Source organism: Enhydra lutris, unplaced genomic scaffold, assembly GCF_002288905.1.
Source record: "Enhydra lutris kenyoni isolate GAN:26980312 unplaced genomic scaffold, ASM228890v2 scaffoldscaffold59, whole genome shotgun sequence".
NCBI lineage: Eukaryota > Metazoa > Chordata > Mammalia > Carnivora > Mustelidae > Enhydra > Enhydra lutris.
Genome location: NW_019154143.1, coordinates 3890101 through 3905225, shown reverse-complemented (window position 1 = coordinate 3905225; position 15125 = coordinate 3890101). Strand labels below are relative to the sequence as shown.

The window sequence follows — 15125 nt, the reverse complement described above, 5'->3', positions numbered from 1 at the left end:
GCAAGGCTGTTGCGGTAGCTTGTCCTGCTTGAGGCTCAGGTCTGCTTGCCCTGGGCACTCAGACTCTCCCGTGGCAGCATGCCTTGTAAGCATTGTTTACTTGGTGATGGCAATGGGATCATAGTCCAAGGTAACATTGTTATAAATGTGCAGTTTCTTTGTTACATATTCTTAAATGATCTCAAAAGGAACAACATCTACAATGATGATAATAATGGCTAGCTGGGCTTTCTTACACATAAAAAGTTATTGGTTTATAATTCACTGTTAAATCAGTAAAATAAAAAAAAATTAAGTATATGGATTACTTAAAGGAACTTTCCTCCCTTATTTCCTTTTTTAAATTTTTATTTTTTTAATTTCTTAATTTTTAAATTTCAGTATACTTAATGTACATTATTATATTAGTTCCAGGTATACAAAATAGTGATTCAGCAATTCTGTATATTACTCAGTGCTGATCATAAGGTATTTTTAATCCTCTTCACCTATTTCAGCCATCCCCCTACCCAACTCCCCTCTGGTAACCATCAGTTTGTTTTCTATAGTTGAGTCTGTTTCTTGGTTTGTCTCTTTTTTCCCCTTTGTTCATTTGTTTTGTTTCCTTCATTCTGCCTATGAGTGAAAACACATGGTCCTTCTGTTTCTCTGATTGACTTATTTCACTTAGCATTATGCTCTCTGGAAATCCATCCACGTTGTTGCAAGTGACAAGATTTCATTCCTTTTATGGCTGAGTAATATCCCATTGTATATATCTACACCACATCTTCTCTGTCCATTCTTCTGTCAGTGGATACTTGGGCTATGTAGTTTGGCTATTGTAGATAATGCTGCAGTAAACATCTCGGTGTATGTATACCTTTGAATTAGTGTTTTCATTTTCTTTTGGTATGCCCAGTAGTGGAATAACTAGATCATATGGTGGTTCTGTTTTTAATTTTTTGAGAAACCTCCATACTGTTTTCCCCAGTGGCTGCACAAGTTTGCATTCCCACCAACAGCACATGAGGGTTCCTTTTTCTCCACGTTCTCACCAACATTTGTTTCTTGTGTTGTTGATTTTAGTCACCCCGACAGGTGTGAGATGATATCTCACTGTGGTTTTGATTTGCATTTTCCCTGATGACAAATGATATTAAATATCTTTTCATGTGTCTTTTGGCCTTCTGTAGGTCTTTGGAGCAATGTCTTTTCATGTCTTCTGCCCATTTTTAAAGTGGATTATTTGTTTTTTTGGTATTGAGGTATACAAGCACTTCAAGCACTTTATATATTTTTGAATACTAACCCCTTATCAAGGTATATCATTTGCAAATATTTTCTCTCAGTAGGTTGTCTTCTAGTTCTGTTGATTGTTTCCTTTACTGTATAGAAGCCTTTTGTTTTGATAAAGTCCCAGTAATTTATTTTTGCTTTTGATTTCCTGGCCTCAAGGAACATATCTAGAAAAGTGTTGCTATGTCCGATGTCAGAGAAATTACTGCTTGTGCTCCCTTCTAGAGTTGTTAGGGTTTCAGGTCTCACATGTAGGTCTTTAATGACTAGCTTGCATTGAGCACGTATGGTGTGCCGGACATTGGGCTGTGTGCATTAGTTGTTTTTGAACCTGATGCTCAAGTTGGTGCTCTAATTATTCCCATTTATCTAACACACAGAAAAGTGAGACATAGAGTGTCTGAGTAGCTGGCCCCTGTGTTATAGAGCAAAGAAAGGGCAGCAGGATTTGTGTTTGCACTGTCTGTAAACCTGGGCTTCTACCAGCTGACCTGCCCCACCACCACGATGCCACTATAACATCTTACAAAGTCATCGAAAACAGACTGTCTAAGGAGAGTAATTCCTCTTAGGAGGCCACTTTTGAGTCCTCAGGTAATTTAAGGCCATCTTATATCCTTTTGGTCATGAAGCTCATTTTGATGGCCTTCACTGAGCATGGATTCCTGCCTCTACCATAGTGTGTTCCCTGAATAAAGTGAGGACTCAGGGCACCAGTCTGCTCAGGCCTTACAGAAGAAGCGAGTTTCCAGCAGGAACCATTAGGATCACAAAGGATTTAGCAAAGAAGATTGGGAAGAAGATTCTGCTTTACCTCAATACAAATATGTTCATGTTGAAATTAACAAATTAAGAGTGAATTACACCCAGAAGTTTGGCTTTGATGAGAAATGGTAAACCTTTCTTGAGAATTAAAGAGAAATTTTGGAGGAGGTTCGACACAGTTGTTGGAAATTGAATTTGAGCTGCTAATGAATAAAACGTTACCACATATTTCTTATCAGGAGAACTCACCTGATGGTTCCGAGTCCATCCTGTCAGATGAACCGGAGTGGATAGAAACTCATTGTGGGCCCTCTTAGAAGTTAGAAAGAACTGATTATCTTGCAACTTCCAAAGTGCCCTTTTTCTGAGTCACTCCCCACTCCCGTTCACTTTAGAGGTTGTTCCATTAGGAGTTATTGATGATTTGGGGTGCAACTAATGGAGCAATTACGCAGTAAGCAAATGAATTTATACTTGATTTTAGAGGTCACTGTCTTTTTTTTTTTTTTTTTTCCAAATTGACGTAAAGTGGACACAGTGTTGCATTAGATTCAGGCATATAACCGAGTCTGTTTGCTGTGCCATGCTCACTCACGCGCAGCCGCCGTCGGTCACCACATGATGCTGTTGCACTACCATTGACTAGAGTCCCTGTGCTGTGCCTTTCATCCCGGTGACTTCATCTTTCCATAACTGGAAGCCAGTATCTCCCACTCCCCTTTACCCACCTTGCCCAAACCCCCACCCGCCTCTCCTCTGGCAACTTTCATTTGTTCTCTGTATTTAAGGTCTATTGCTGCTTTTTTGTTTGTTTGCTCATTTGTTTTGCTTTTTTAGATTCCATATGTAAGTGAAATCGTGTGGTATTTGTCTTTCTCTGACTGACTTCTCTTAGTAGAATACTCTCTAGCTCCACTCATATGGTCACACATGGAGAGATCTCATTCTTCTTTATGGCTGAGTTATTGGCCACTGTCTATACCACATCTTCTTTACCCACTCGTCTTTTGGTAGACAATTGGGTCACTTCCATATCTTGGCTATAGTAGATAATGCTACAGTAAACACACGGGTGCGTGTATCTTTTTGAAGTAAGGTTTTTATTTTCTCTGGATAAATTAGAGGTGACCTTTGTCTTCTAACTGCATACCTGGCAATAAGCTAAGCAGAAAATTCACAGGGATGGTTTGAAAGGGGAGAACTCTTTGTTGATGTCTGTTTTTTTCTCTATTTATTTTTAAGAAATCAATGAATGTACTGTGAACCCTGATATCTGTGGAGCAGGACACTGCATTAACCTACCCGTGAGATATACCTGTATTTGCTATGATGGCTACAGGTTCAGTGAGCAACAGAGGAAATGTGTTGGTAAGAGACGCTTTTGATAGATGAAATTATTAAATACCAAATATTTACACATTAAGAACATGTTTTATGTAATTATCATGGGAAATGTTATTGTGTTTAATTTTTTAAAATTTTTATCCCCGAACTAAGAGAGCCCAAAAAGAGGTTTATTAATCTTCTGGGATGCTCCTGTCTCCTGGTTCAATGTACCTACCTACCTACCCGGCCAAATGTAATATAATTAGATAAAGGTGGAAAAAATTTTTTTAAAAAGATGAAGGTGAAAAAATTTCCAGAGGTTTCTAGGTATAGTAGAATAATATAAGAAAATATAGAACAATAAAATGGTAGCAATAGCTACCTACTAATATGTATTTAGCAAAATAAAATTAATATGTACTGCAATAAAGACTTACATTCATGTAAGTGCATAAAATCTGATTTCTAAAAGCAATTTCTAAACTGAAAACAAGCTGACAAAAAAAAGAAAACAAGCTGACACAAAGTTGTTAATGAATCTACAAAACACAGGGTCTTGTACATCGTTCTTTGGAAAAAAATGTATCTCCGAGGTATAATAGCGTTATGGAAATCATTTGAGTGCATTATGTTAACACTAAATTTAATTTCTCTCTTTTTTAGAAAAAGGAAATTCAGCACTAAGAGTTATAAAGCAACAAAGGCGTAGACGCAATTAATAGAAAACAACAAAGGCGTAGACGCAATTAATAGAAAGCAACAAAGGCGAAGACCCAATTAATGTGGCTTTAGTGTGCTAACTGCCGTTCTGCAGGCTGTGTGACTTGTGCTGTTTGGTTTCACATGTACGTGTGGGTTAGGTCAAGGGAAGAATCCACCTGCTCTCTCCCACAGCTTTTTCTCTTGAATTTGGATACATACATCCTATTATTCTGTTTGGAACCCTGGAATATGAAGTTGAGAGGGGCAGTTACGATCTGGTCCAACTTCACCCACATGTGCAACGGAAGAATCCCTTTCAGTATATTTCTGGCCACCTCTGCTGAACTGACCTGGGAGTCACACAGCAAATTTCAGCGCTTAGATGACTTCATGAGTCTGGCAGGTCCTTCTGCGTTGACCCAGATCTGTTTCTCAGAAACAACAGTGCCATGCTTGTAGTTTTGGCTCTTGAAACAAAACACCCTAAGCAAATTCCCTGTTCCTAATAACCATCCTTCAAGTACCTGAGGACTACGATCATGTCTCCACTTACTGTTCTCCTCAGTTAGGAAGATTTGGCGCACAGGGCATAGTTCACTGGTATTTTATGGACAGGGAGACCAAATTTCATGCTACACTGCACTAATCCTTTTATCTGTATTTTTGTTAACAGATATTGATGAATGCACTCAGGCCCAACAGCTCTGCTCCCAGGGACGCTGTGAAAACACCGAGGGAAGTTTCTTGTGTATTTGCCCAGCAGGATTTATGGCCAGTGAGGAGGGTACTAACTGCATAGGTAATGGCAGTGTTCTTCCTGATGCATAAATTCCCAGATTTGGGTTGTTAGCTCCCCTAAGATCCCATTAATCTTACTGCTTATTCAGGCAACCCAGAATTTATTACTGAACACCTTTTATGACATAGTAGGTACTGGAGAATATAAAAATGGAATCTTTTCTCCATCACTTTTGAATGAAGAGTGTCCAATATGTGCGGAGCCCTAGGTGGTAAATGTTTCGGGCCCCCCATAAATCAGAACCACTCAGTTTTTGAAACATGTCAAACCAATTGAAGAGATGGTGGTAGGAATAGGTTATTTTATTCTTGACTTCAAACTGACCGGGGAGATGGGAGAAGTTTGAAATTCTATTCTGAGAAATAAAACTTGACGATGTTTTCTGCTTCATGTAGATGTTGACGAGTGCCTGAGGCCAGATGTGTGCGGGGAAGGGTACTGCATCAATACTGCGGGGGCCTTCCGGTGCGAATACTGTGACAGCGGGTACCGCATGACCCGGGGAGGCCGTTGCGAGGGTGAGTCTGCGCCACGTCCACGTGCAGGGTGCACGTGAGCTTGAAATGCAGGGCTGGGTCCACAACCGAGGCTGCCAGGCACCCAGCCCGGGACTTGCCTTCCTCTGCCCTTGTGTGTGCGACACGAACTCATCCACACTCCTCCTGCCTTCTGGACTCACAGCCTCTTTGCCTCTCCTCAGTGGCTTGGTCCGGATTACCGTCCATCGTCCCATTCTCCTTGTTATCTACTTCAGCAACTGCCTTCCCTGGCATTTAGAATAAATCACTTTGGAATAATTAATTGCAGAGTAACTTAGCATAAATCCAGACTTAATTCCAGCTTCTGGATCTTTCCTCTGGGAGCGTGGTACGGGCTTACCCACTGTTGACGGTTAATTTCCAACCTTTTGCCTCGTTACATTCGTTTTGTGTGTTTTGGGACTAGCTCACCAACCCTCCACAGATGCACCGTCTGACTAACTGCAGGTCACATTCCAGCACGCGAGATAAAATTTCTTTATTATTGACCGCAGCAATGAAGCTGCTAGTGTTGTGTTAAAAAAAAAAAAAAAAAAAAAAGTTCTGAAAAGCTTTTAGAGCATGGCCAGAATGATTAACCACTTAATTTTTCTGCTCATGTTTGTGTCCCAGTTGCAAAGGTTCTTTTTGCAAGAATTATTTCCATGAAGAAATGTATTGCACTGCCTCTTCAGTGCTGCATGGGTGCCTGCCAACAGAAGAGTGGCGGGGTCCCTGAGCACATGTCTGAAGGGCCAGGCTGCTGTGGACGGTGCTGGTTCCATGGGGCTCTTTGCCTGCCTGCCCGAGGAGCAGCCTCTTTTCTAACGTGGCTGGGCTTCCAGGCCGGGGCAGGGTCAGCCACGCTGAGGCAGGCTGCACTCAGCTGTCCCTGGCTCCTCTGGGTTGGTTTTCTTCATGATCTAATGACCCGTGCTCAGAGGGAAAGCTAATTAGATGTTTTTTGGCAGCCTGCACCTGCCTATCCGCCTGGCCTCTTGTTCAGCCCCTTGTATTCTGATCTGGAGAGAAACGGGAGCATTTTTCATTACTGAATCTTCGGCCAGCTCGGATCAGAATGGAGCTATAAGGTCTCCTCTGGCAGCTGAGGGCCGTGGGACAGCAAGGGGTGAAGTGTCCCCACTCTCCTCTTACAAGGGACCCTCCCTGTGCCCCTGAGAGGCAGCATGCCCAGGAAAGGGCAGGACACTGGCCTTGGCTCCTGGCTCCCACGCTTAGGAACTGTCTGGCTTGGAGCCAGTGACTTAGCCCCTTTGAGCCGCAAAGTTAACTTTCCGGGCTGTCGTGAGAATAAATGCATGCTGTCATGTCTTGTGTGGTGCCTCTCGCCTCACTGGTTCTCAAGAACTCTTAGTCTCTGGAAACTTCCCCCTTTTCCTGATGATGTGTTTTTGCAGAGACCTTCTCAGTACATCTGTATCTGTGGGAGTGGTTTTGTTGTTGTCGTGTCTTGTGTGGTGCCTCTCGCCTCACTGGTTCTCAAGAACTCTTAGTCTCTGGAAACCTCCCCCTTTTCCTGATGATGTGTTTTTGCAGAGACCTTCTCAGTACATCTGTATCTGTGGGAGTGGTTTTGTTGTTGTTTGTTGTTGTTGTCGTTGTTTTAATCGCGTGGGTTTACCTGACAAGCATGGATGTGCAAAGCAACACTCCCCAGAGAGGTCAAATGCTGATTCTTAAGTTCTGCCTACAGTTTCAGGATGGGAAGAGAGGACGTTTAACTAGTAACTGTGGCATAGGGATGGAAACTGGGAAGGAGTAGGAAAGAAATATGAAAGCTCTGTAAGCAAATGGGAAGCAGTCAGGGGACTTTTCAGGACCATTCAACGTGTGGAAATTAACAAAAATACTACCAGGGTTCCCTGAGTAAATAATATTATAATTCTATCCTCATTAAATGGCTTGAAAAGAAGAAGGAGCCAAAAAACATGGCTGTTTTCTAATTTCGTCATGGACCGGAACCAAAGGTCCCCAGGTTTCTGGCTCACCAAAGATTTTCTCAGCTGCCACTAACAAAGCTGCTTTCAAACAGCGCCAGTCTCCAAGGAATCTATTGTAGTTCACAGACATTATCTCATGCGTCCTTACTTTGCTCCGCTAAGGTATTCCCGGGCAGGTAGTCCCTCGTCTACGGATGAGGGTACAAGCAAGCAGAGGTGAGGGTAGTGGGAAGTTCAAGGATGTTGTCTTGTATTGCTTAACACTGCACCTTATTTATTGGACCAGGCTTTTTCAATGACCTTCTCTGACTTAGCAGTTGTAGTTCTATTAAAAAAAAAAAAATTCCTTCCAGAGAAGAATGTAATGCTGTTTGGAAAATGAACCTGGCAAGCATCATCTTTTTGTAGAACAAGAAGTCCCAGAACATCTGACCTTAAAAAAAAAGAAACACTGTGTGTCATTGTCTTTTGGCAAGGATTTTTCGCTGATAGGAAAAAGAAAATTACCACACTGACCTGTGCTGTTCTATTAATATCACCCTCAACTTTTTTACTTTGAGCCTCTTTTTTACTTTAAGCATCTTTTCACACCCATCTAGTGATAAGGGGGAGATAATTTTTGAAAATTTACCAGAATGAATGGCTGTAGCCATTATGTATTTCTTTTACTTTTCAGCTTCTGTCCTGAAAATTCTGTCTCTATTTTAAGTGTGATCAGGGGTCCTATATACATTTTAAATGAGAACACTTAGACATTAAATCCAGTCACATGAATTCAGTATCCAACTCTAGAAAAATGATTATTTCCAATGGGACTGGTACCCATGGTACCACCCGTTATGTTAAACTCTTGAACCATTTCCTGTCTCCTTCTTTTCCCCCATTCTGTTGTTCTTCCATTCTTCAGAATGCCTGAAGTCACTGTAGTAGCTCCCTCTGCCACAGCTCCAGCCAGATTGAAGGTGTTTTTTTTCCAACGCACATTGAAAAGAAAGATGATAAATAACTTCAGTTAGCTGTGAATGTGAAAAATAAGGTGTATTTTTGTGAGGAAATATTACCCTGTGATCGATCATATCACCATGTTTTCTGGAAACTCTTGGAAATACTTGATGAGTTCATTCTCTCCTAATGTGTTTTTTCCACCTCCAAGGAATTCCTATCCTATGAAAAGTTTTAAAATATTCAAACCCAGGGTATTCTTGGGCCCATGAAGCCAGAGCAAGGATTTCCCTAGAGCATCCATTGTCTGCAGAGAGAGCCTCTGGCCAGGTGGATTTGTGGCTTCGTCATTCTCATGCCTGTTTGTTACATTTCTATCTGGCAAGCTGCACTCTTGCCTCAAAGGTTTGATGTTCCAGAAGCGGCCCACGAGGAGCTGCCAGCTCCCAGGGTGAGAGGTCTGACCCTGCCAGTTGGGCATTTGGGGCCAAGTTCTTCTTTTGAATGTGTGTAAATATTTTAATCAAAATACACCTGGCCATGCTTTATCCCTGTGGTGTTTAAGTGTAGACAGTGTTTGACTTACCTACTTAATGTTTTCACCATCAAAATGTAGATAGAACACACCTCCCCCACCCCACCCTCTACTTCATCAGCAAAGTATGTTTCTGCTTCAGTAGTCTGATAAAAAATGTTTGTGACCTGGTTTTTTGGTTTTCCAGATATTGACGAATGCTTGACCACAAGCACTTGTCCAGATGAGCAGTGTGTGAACTCTCCTGGGTCGTACCAGTGTGTTCCCTGCACAGAAGGGTTCCGAGGTTGGAATGGGCAGTGTCTTGGTAGGTACTAGAGTGTTCTTATCATGGTCTCGTTTTCTTCTGTCTAGTGCGTTTTCTGAAAGAATGATATGATGCCAAGTGAGTCCACGTTCAAAATTAAAAAAAAAAAAAAAAAACATGGAATATAACAACCTTCTGTCCTTCTGAGAAAATTTCTAAGCAGTGTTCTAAGTAAGTTTTAACCAGGGGAAAATATAAGAAAGCAAGTTGGCACAAAGAATATGAGATTTTATCTGGAAGAAATAATTCTGATGGGAGCAAATTGTCCTTGATGTGATGAATAACCAAGACCAAATAAAATAATAATCACCATAGAGTGGAGAGTGGTGGAGAACAAAAGACCAAAAAAAGAGAGAAAAGGCATAAGAAGAAGCAAGCTACTAGAGGCTAGTAGAATTAGGAGCATACAGACACAAACATGCAGCAGAAGTAGAAAGAGAAATCTTGATGGATTGCCACGCCTCTTAAATTTATTCATTTAGGTATTGAATAAATACTTCATACCGACACCAGGCACTGAGGAAGATAAGTGACAGCTTTGCTTTGGTTCTAAATAGCTTTTCCCCTTAATGGTTTTCCTCTCTGTTTCTATCTCTATGTCATCTTTTCCTTAGAAGCTGAGCTCTTTTACACTCAGTGCCAGACTCTGATGATGTGAGTTCAACTTCTCATTTATTCATACCTTTTTTCTTTTCATCCACAAATGCTGAAGAACTTACATAATATACCCAGAGTTGTGCTGAGTGCTGGGATACATTGAGGAACCAAAAAAAAAAAAAAAAAAAAGCCTTCCTCATGGCACTGTCTGGTGAGGAAGAGTGATACTGAGACATCTCAGAAATAAATACACAAACACAAATGAGACAGTGCTGGGGAGAAAGGTTCTGAGATGCTGTAAGAATGTGTCACAGAATAAGAAGTTGCCTCTGGAAAATTCCTGATTGAGGTTTAACTGGGGAAAGGGATAGGAGGGAGATAGTTTTAGACAGAGGAAAGAGCATATTCAGGGGGTTTGTGGAAGGAGGAAGCAGTCATGTTCCAGAAGCTGAAAGGTGAGTGCAGCTGAAGGACAGAGAACAAGAGAAGATTTGCTGTAGGATGAGGGGCCCAACCCCCCTCATGTTATGCCAGACCCCCTCAGTCCTGTTTAAAGTGTTCGTCTTGAACATTACACAAAAACTAATGATGTAAAAAAAAACAAAAACAAAAACAAAAAAAACTAATGATGTACTATAAGCTGGCTAACTGAACATAATAAAGAATATAATAAAAGGTTCATCTTTACTCGTACATCTCTGGGAAGGACATTTAGATGTTGCAGAGCAGGCTAAGTAAGCTTGGCAGAAACGGTCCCAGTTTCAAAGCTTTGGACTCATCACCAGGTTGCACACGCTAAACCTCTGTTCATGGTTCAGGCGGCCCTCTGCCCTGAAGCTTGTGCCCGTCTCCGAGAGCGTCTGTCGTTGGGATTGTAAGATGTTGATCTTTGCAAGAAGGGATTTTTTGTTCATTAATTGCTTATTTGATATGCCTTTGTTTATGTGATCAGTGCCGTCAGAACGTACATTTGGTTTTAATTTCCCGTTTGGCATAAATTTCATAGTTGCCTATCAAGATTCCACTTGTGTTCTCATTTTCCCATACTGCTGCATATTATAATCCAAGAGCAGAGCCTGCATTTTACCTTAAGTAACTAAAATCCATAATAGTGGAATCCACAGCCCTGATTCATGACTTTACTAATGTAATACGACCGATCAAATTGGCAAGCGATTGCTCTTCAATATAAATGCGTTTATCTAGACTGGGCAATAAAAAATAAATGAGTTATTATACCTAGATGTATGCAATCAGTCTAAGCATGACTACTTTGCTCCGGTTTGGTGACAGAAACACAATACCTCTGCTCAGAGTAACTTCACTTCGCCAACCAGATGGGTAGGATCATAAGCAGAAATATTAGGTCGCTGTGTAGTCGACCGAAGTCACAGAGTTACCCAGTTGTTCCAAGCACTAGTTTTCATTTTTGCCTTGCTAAGATCACACATTTCCTATGAAAAATACACCGTGTACTTTTTCCTTCTGCCTCGGGGAAAATTTCAGGCGCTGTCATCTACAGGTGAAGCTTCTCTTCCATGATATCGTTTCAGTTTCACTCACTGTTCATCCTAGACGTGCAGCTCCTCTAAAATTCTGGGGAGGACTTTTGCAGATTGTACCAAGACGGATCCGTCTTCATTTTTTATGGTAGTAGAGCTCTCACACGTTAAAAGTTGAGTGTGACGAAAAGTAGATAGGGCAACATACTTTTCTGTTCTTACTGAACCAATGAATGAATTAGATTTTTCTGCTCAATTCTGACCACGCTAGTGAATACCCAGCCATGCTGCCTACATTTTAGTTCTCACCCTTACCCTCCTGGTGCGCTAAAATACCTTTTAGAAGGTGTAGTCATTACTTAAGCTTGTCACTGAGTTGAGGTCATGGACAACAACTTGGCTATATATTTATTCATTCCGTTTAACAGCTGAGTGCCTACCCAGAGGCAGGCATTTTTCAAGACCCGGAGGATTGAGAGCAAACAAAATAAAGGTCCTCCCCTCACTGCACTTGTACACTAGAGCTCACATTGTGCTCGCAAATAAACGAATCGGCAAGCAAAGCATATGGTATGTCAGATGCACGTTGAGTGCCACAAAGGAAAAAAGAAAGAACAGCTTAAGGGAGACAGAGAATGTCAAGAGATTTTATGGGGGTCAAATAATAAGTTATTTATATGGTGTTCCTTTCTATTTGTTTTTGTCTCCAATGGTTATTTGGGACTAGTTTATGGCTTTATAATATCCTCTTAGTCCAGATAATTTCAGGTACATCGATAAGACTCCCCCCTCCCAATTCTATATATATGAGAACTTAAAGACTTAAAATTTTCCCAAATTTCACCATTTGAAGAAAAGTCTTACACGTGGCATTTGTGAGCCATCTGTAGAGAAGATAATCCCTACCTCACAGGGGATTCTGTTCCATAAGTCTTCGTGTTCTCCTTTTTCGACCACCGTCCTCTCACAGACTGAATATTTTTAAGTTGTAAAATTAAAGCTGTACGGTGTTATATGTAATTCTACTTTCGTGTGGCATGATGTTTATGGTTTTTTCTAAAGTGCATCAATCCATATGTTGATTTGAATTTCTTTTTTCTGTTAAATGGATTCATTACAAATTGAGAACTGCTATGTGGATCCATATGTTCTGCAGCGATTTGAGGCCAATTACACGTGCTTCTTTCACTGACTCAAAGGTGGACTTAGTGAAACCGTTAATGGCCTCCTTGTAGTCATGCCATGTGGGCTGGATCTCACTGATTGATGCTTCTCCCTGATTTATGAATTAGAACAGAAATTGTTTGGGGCAGAAACAGGTCAGATGGTAGCAGGTGTTTTCTGGGAGAGCATGCTGTGTGCTAGTGTTGAGTTCGGGCCAGCCGATCCTTTATTCTCAATGGTTTATGGTCCACTTTCAAAATATCTATCCCTTGATGCTTTTTGGCAACTCTTGTTGGCTCCTCTGTTAACGTAGCTTCTTCTTTCAAGTTGAGGATTTCAGTCCTCTCTCGAAAGCCACTTTCATCATTCAACATTGTATTCCTTGGACCTCACGTTCAGCCTGGAGTTGCTGCTCGCTGCTTGATCCTGCCCCTAATGACTATCTCATTACCCTGGGTCCTGGCCGGTTCCAACTGGCTGCTTCAACCAGGCCTTTCTTGAGGGAAGCCAGCCTATCAGGAACTCAATTAGCAGGTTTCTCTTCACTCATGAACAGGCCCAACTCAAACCCTACGGAGCCATCCTCCAAAAGGCATTCTCTAATATTTAATTATTTAAAGGTACTTTCAGCAACTCTGATATAAAGATCATATTTCCCTGAATTTGAACAGATTTGGGGTTATATATGACCTCTATGAAGCTTGGTTTCAATACCTTTGAACTACTCTCTTCATGGGATTTACTGTCAGAATTAAATAAGCAAGATAAAGCACCTCGTGAAGCATGTGACATAAGGTAGACCCCGATAAATGTTATGACCCTTCTTCTCCCAACTCTGTTATCCTCCCTTTTACTGCCCTAAGCCTGAAATAGAAGAAGTGAGGTAATAACTGGTACTCGTTTAAGTAAATTTTATGTCGAGTTTCTACGTATAACTGTCTTTGACTTTCTTTAATAAGTTCATTTCCTGTAGTTCTTAAATCTCTCTATCTGATAGGAATTTCTTTTATGAATCTAAGTAATCTTAATCTCATAGTTACCTTTCAACTTCCAGCATGTTTGTTTAGGTGAGATCTATTTCTTGAGAACCACAGTGCTTCCCTGTAGGGTCATCGATCATCCCTAACAAATGTTTTACCTTCTGCAATGCTACCATCTCCATCCTCTTACTTCATTTTCTTGGTTCACCTTCACAAGACACAGTATCTGTCACCTGGTCGATGTAGGCAGCTACCCCTCATTGAATTTACTTTATCTTGCTTTATAATGGAGTCTGTGAGAGACCATGTGACCTGGGAAGACAAATTTCTGAGATTTTTATCACACAAATCCTTCACTGTCAAACCATCATTAAGTTAGTAGTGACTTTATGACTCCGATTTACCTTTTCTAAATGTAATGGGTCTTAGGCATCTGAAGAACTTGGTGTCATTTGATCCACTGACAACTGGTTAGCCAGAGTCTTCACCAAAACCAGGTGCACAGAACATGCATGGTCAACATGGAAAGCATCTTGTTCTAGGACTTCTTTGCACACTAGGATTTATTTTCAAATTTTAAGAAGCATTGTTAACCTTTATGGAATAGGTGAATATTCAGAGACTTATCTGAAATTGAAAGCTTTCATGCTACATTTATTTACTTTGTGTAAGATGGCAACAGAAAGGAACATCTGCCTTTTGGAGACATTATTAAATGTGCAGACGCCCACCTAATCCCCAATCGCTATAGCTAAACAAGTCTTCTAATTAGTCATTATGTTATTATCAAATACCTAATTATGTACTTAATTCCAGAGAAGACTTGAAGTTGTAAATAAGCAAAACAGAACAGAATGGTGGTTATCAGGGGCTGAGAGTTAGGGGAATTGGGGGGACGTTGTTTAAGGGTACAAACCTGCAACTGGCAGGTAGATAAGCCCTGGAGACCTATTGCACAGATCAGTGGTTACAGTCAACAGTGCCATCTTAGAGCGATTATGGGCAACAGTGCTGTATTATAAACTTCAAAGCTGCTAGGAGGCTAGATGATAACTATGTTCACAAAAAAAGGAAATAATTATGTGACATAAGAGAGGCACTAGCTAACTTTGTTAATCACTTTGCAATATATAAGCGTACCAAATTATCACTTATCCTTTGTCATATGTCAGTTATATCTCCACAAAAGCAAACAAAAAACCACTTTTAACACCAGGAAACATACCTGTGTGAGAAAAGACCAACTACCATAATAACAAAAAACTTCTCTTATGTTGCTACAGAGGGCTTTGACTTCATTATTTTATTTGGTATCAGGACAGTCATCCCTATAGTACAGATACAGTGATTGATTCCCAGATAGGTTAATGGGCTTGCTTATGGTCATAGATAATAAATGGCAGAGCTAAGACATGATCCCAGGTCTTTTTTTTTTTTTTTTTTTTTATTTTATTTATTTATTTTTTTATTTATTTGACAGACAGATCACAAGCAGGCAGAGAGCAGGCAGAGAGAGAGAGGAGGAGGAGGCAGGCTCCCCGCCGAGCAGAGAGCCCGATGTGAGGCTCGATCCCAGGACCCTGGGATCATGACCCGAGCCGAAGGCAGAGGCTTTAACCGCTGAGCCACCCAGGCGCCCCAATCCCAGGTCTTTTATCTCCAAAACTAGTGTTCTGTTCTATATACTACCTCTTCCTGTACACATAAGAAAATAAGAGAACAAAGCAATATGATTAAGATAATGAGGAA

The 15125-nt window shown here is 40.9% G+C and overlaps 1 protein-coding gene across 3 annotated transcripts in view; it reads left to right on the top strand.

Moving 5' to 3' along the window:
* LOC111158428 (latent transforming growth factor beta binding protein 1) overlaps nucleotides 1-15125 on the top strand; it is a 415776-nt gene that overhangs the window by 295508 nt on the left and 105143 nt on the right. For all 3 annotated transcript variants that reach the window (XM_022520435.1, XM_022520437.1, XM_022520436.1), the window contains one exon: nucleotides 9014-9133. In XM_022520435.1, coding sequence (XP_022376143.1) covers nucleotides 9014-9133 — 120 coding nt within the window. The remainder of the gene's footprint in view (nucleotides 1-9013; nucleotides 9134-15125) is intronic.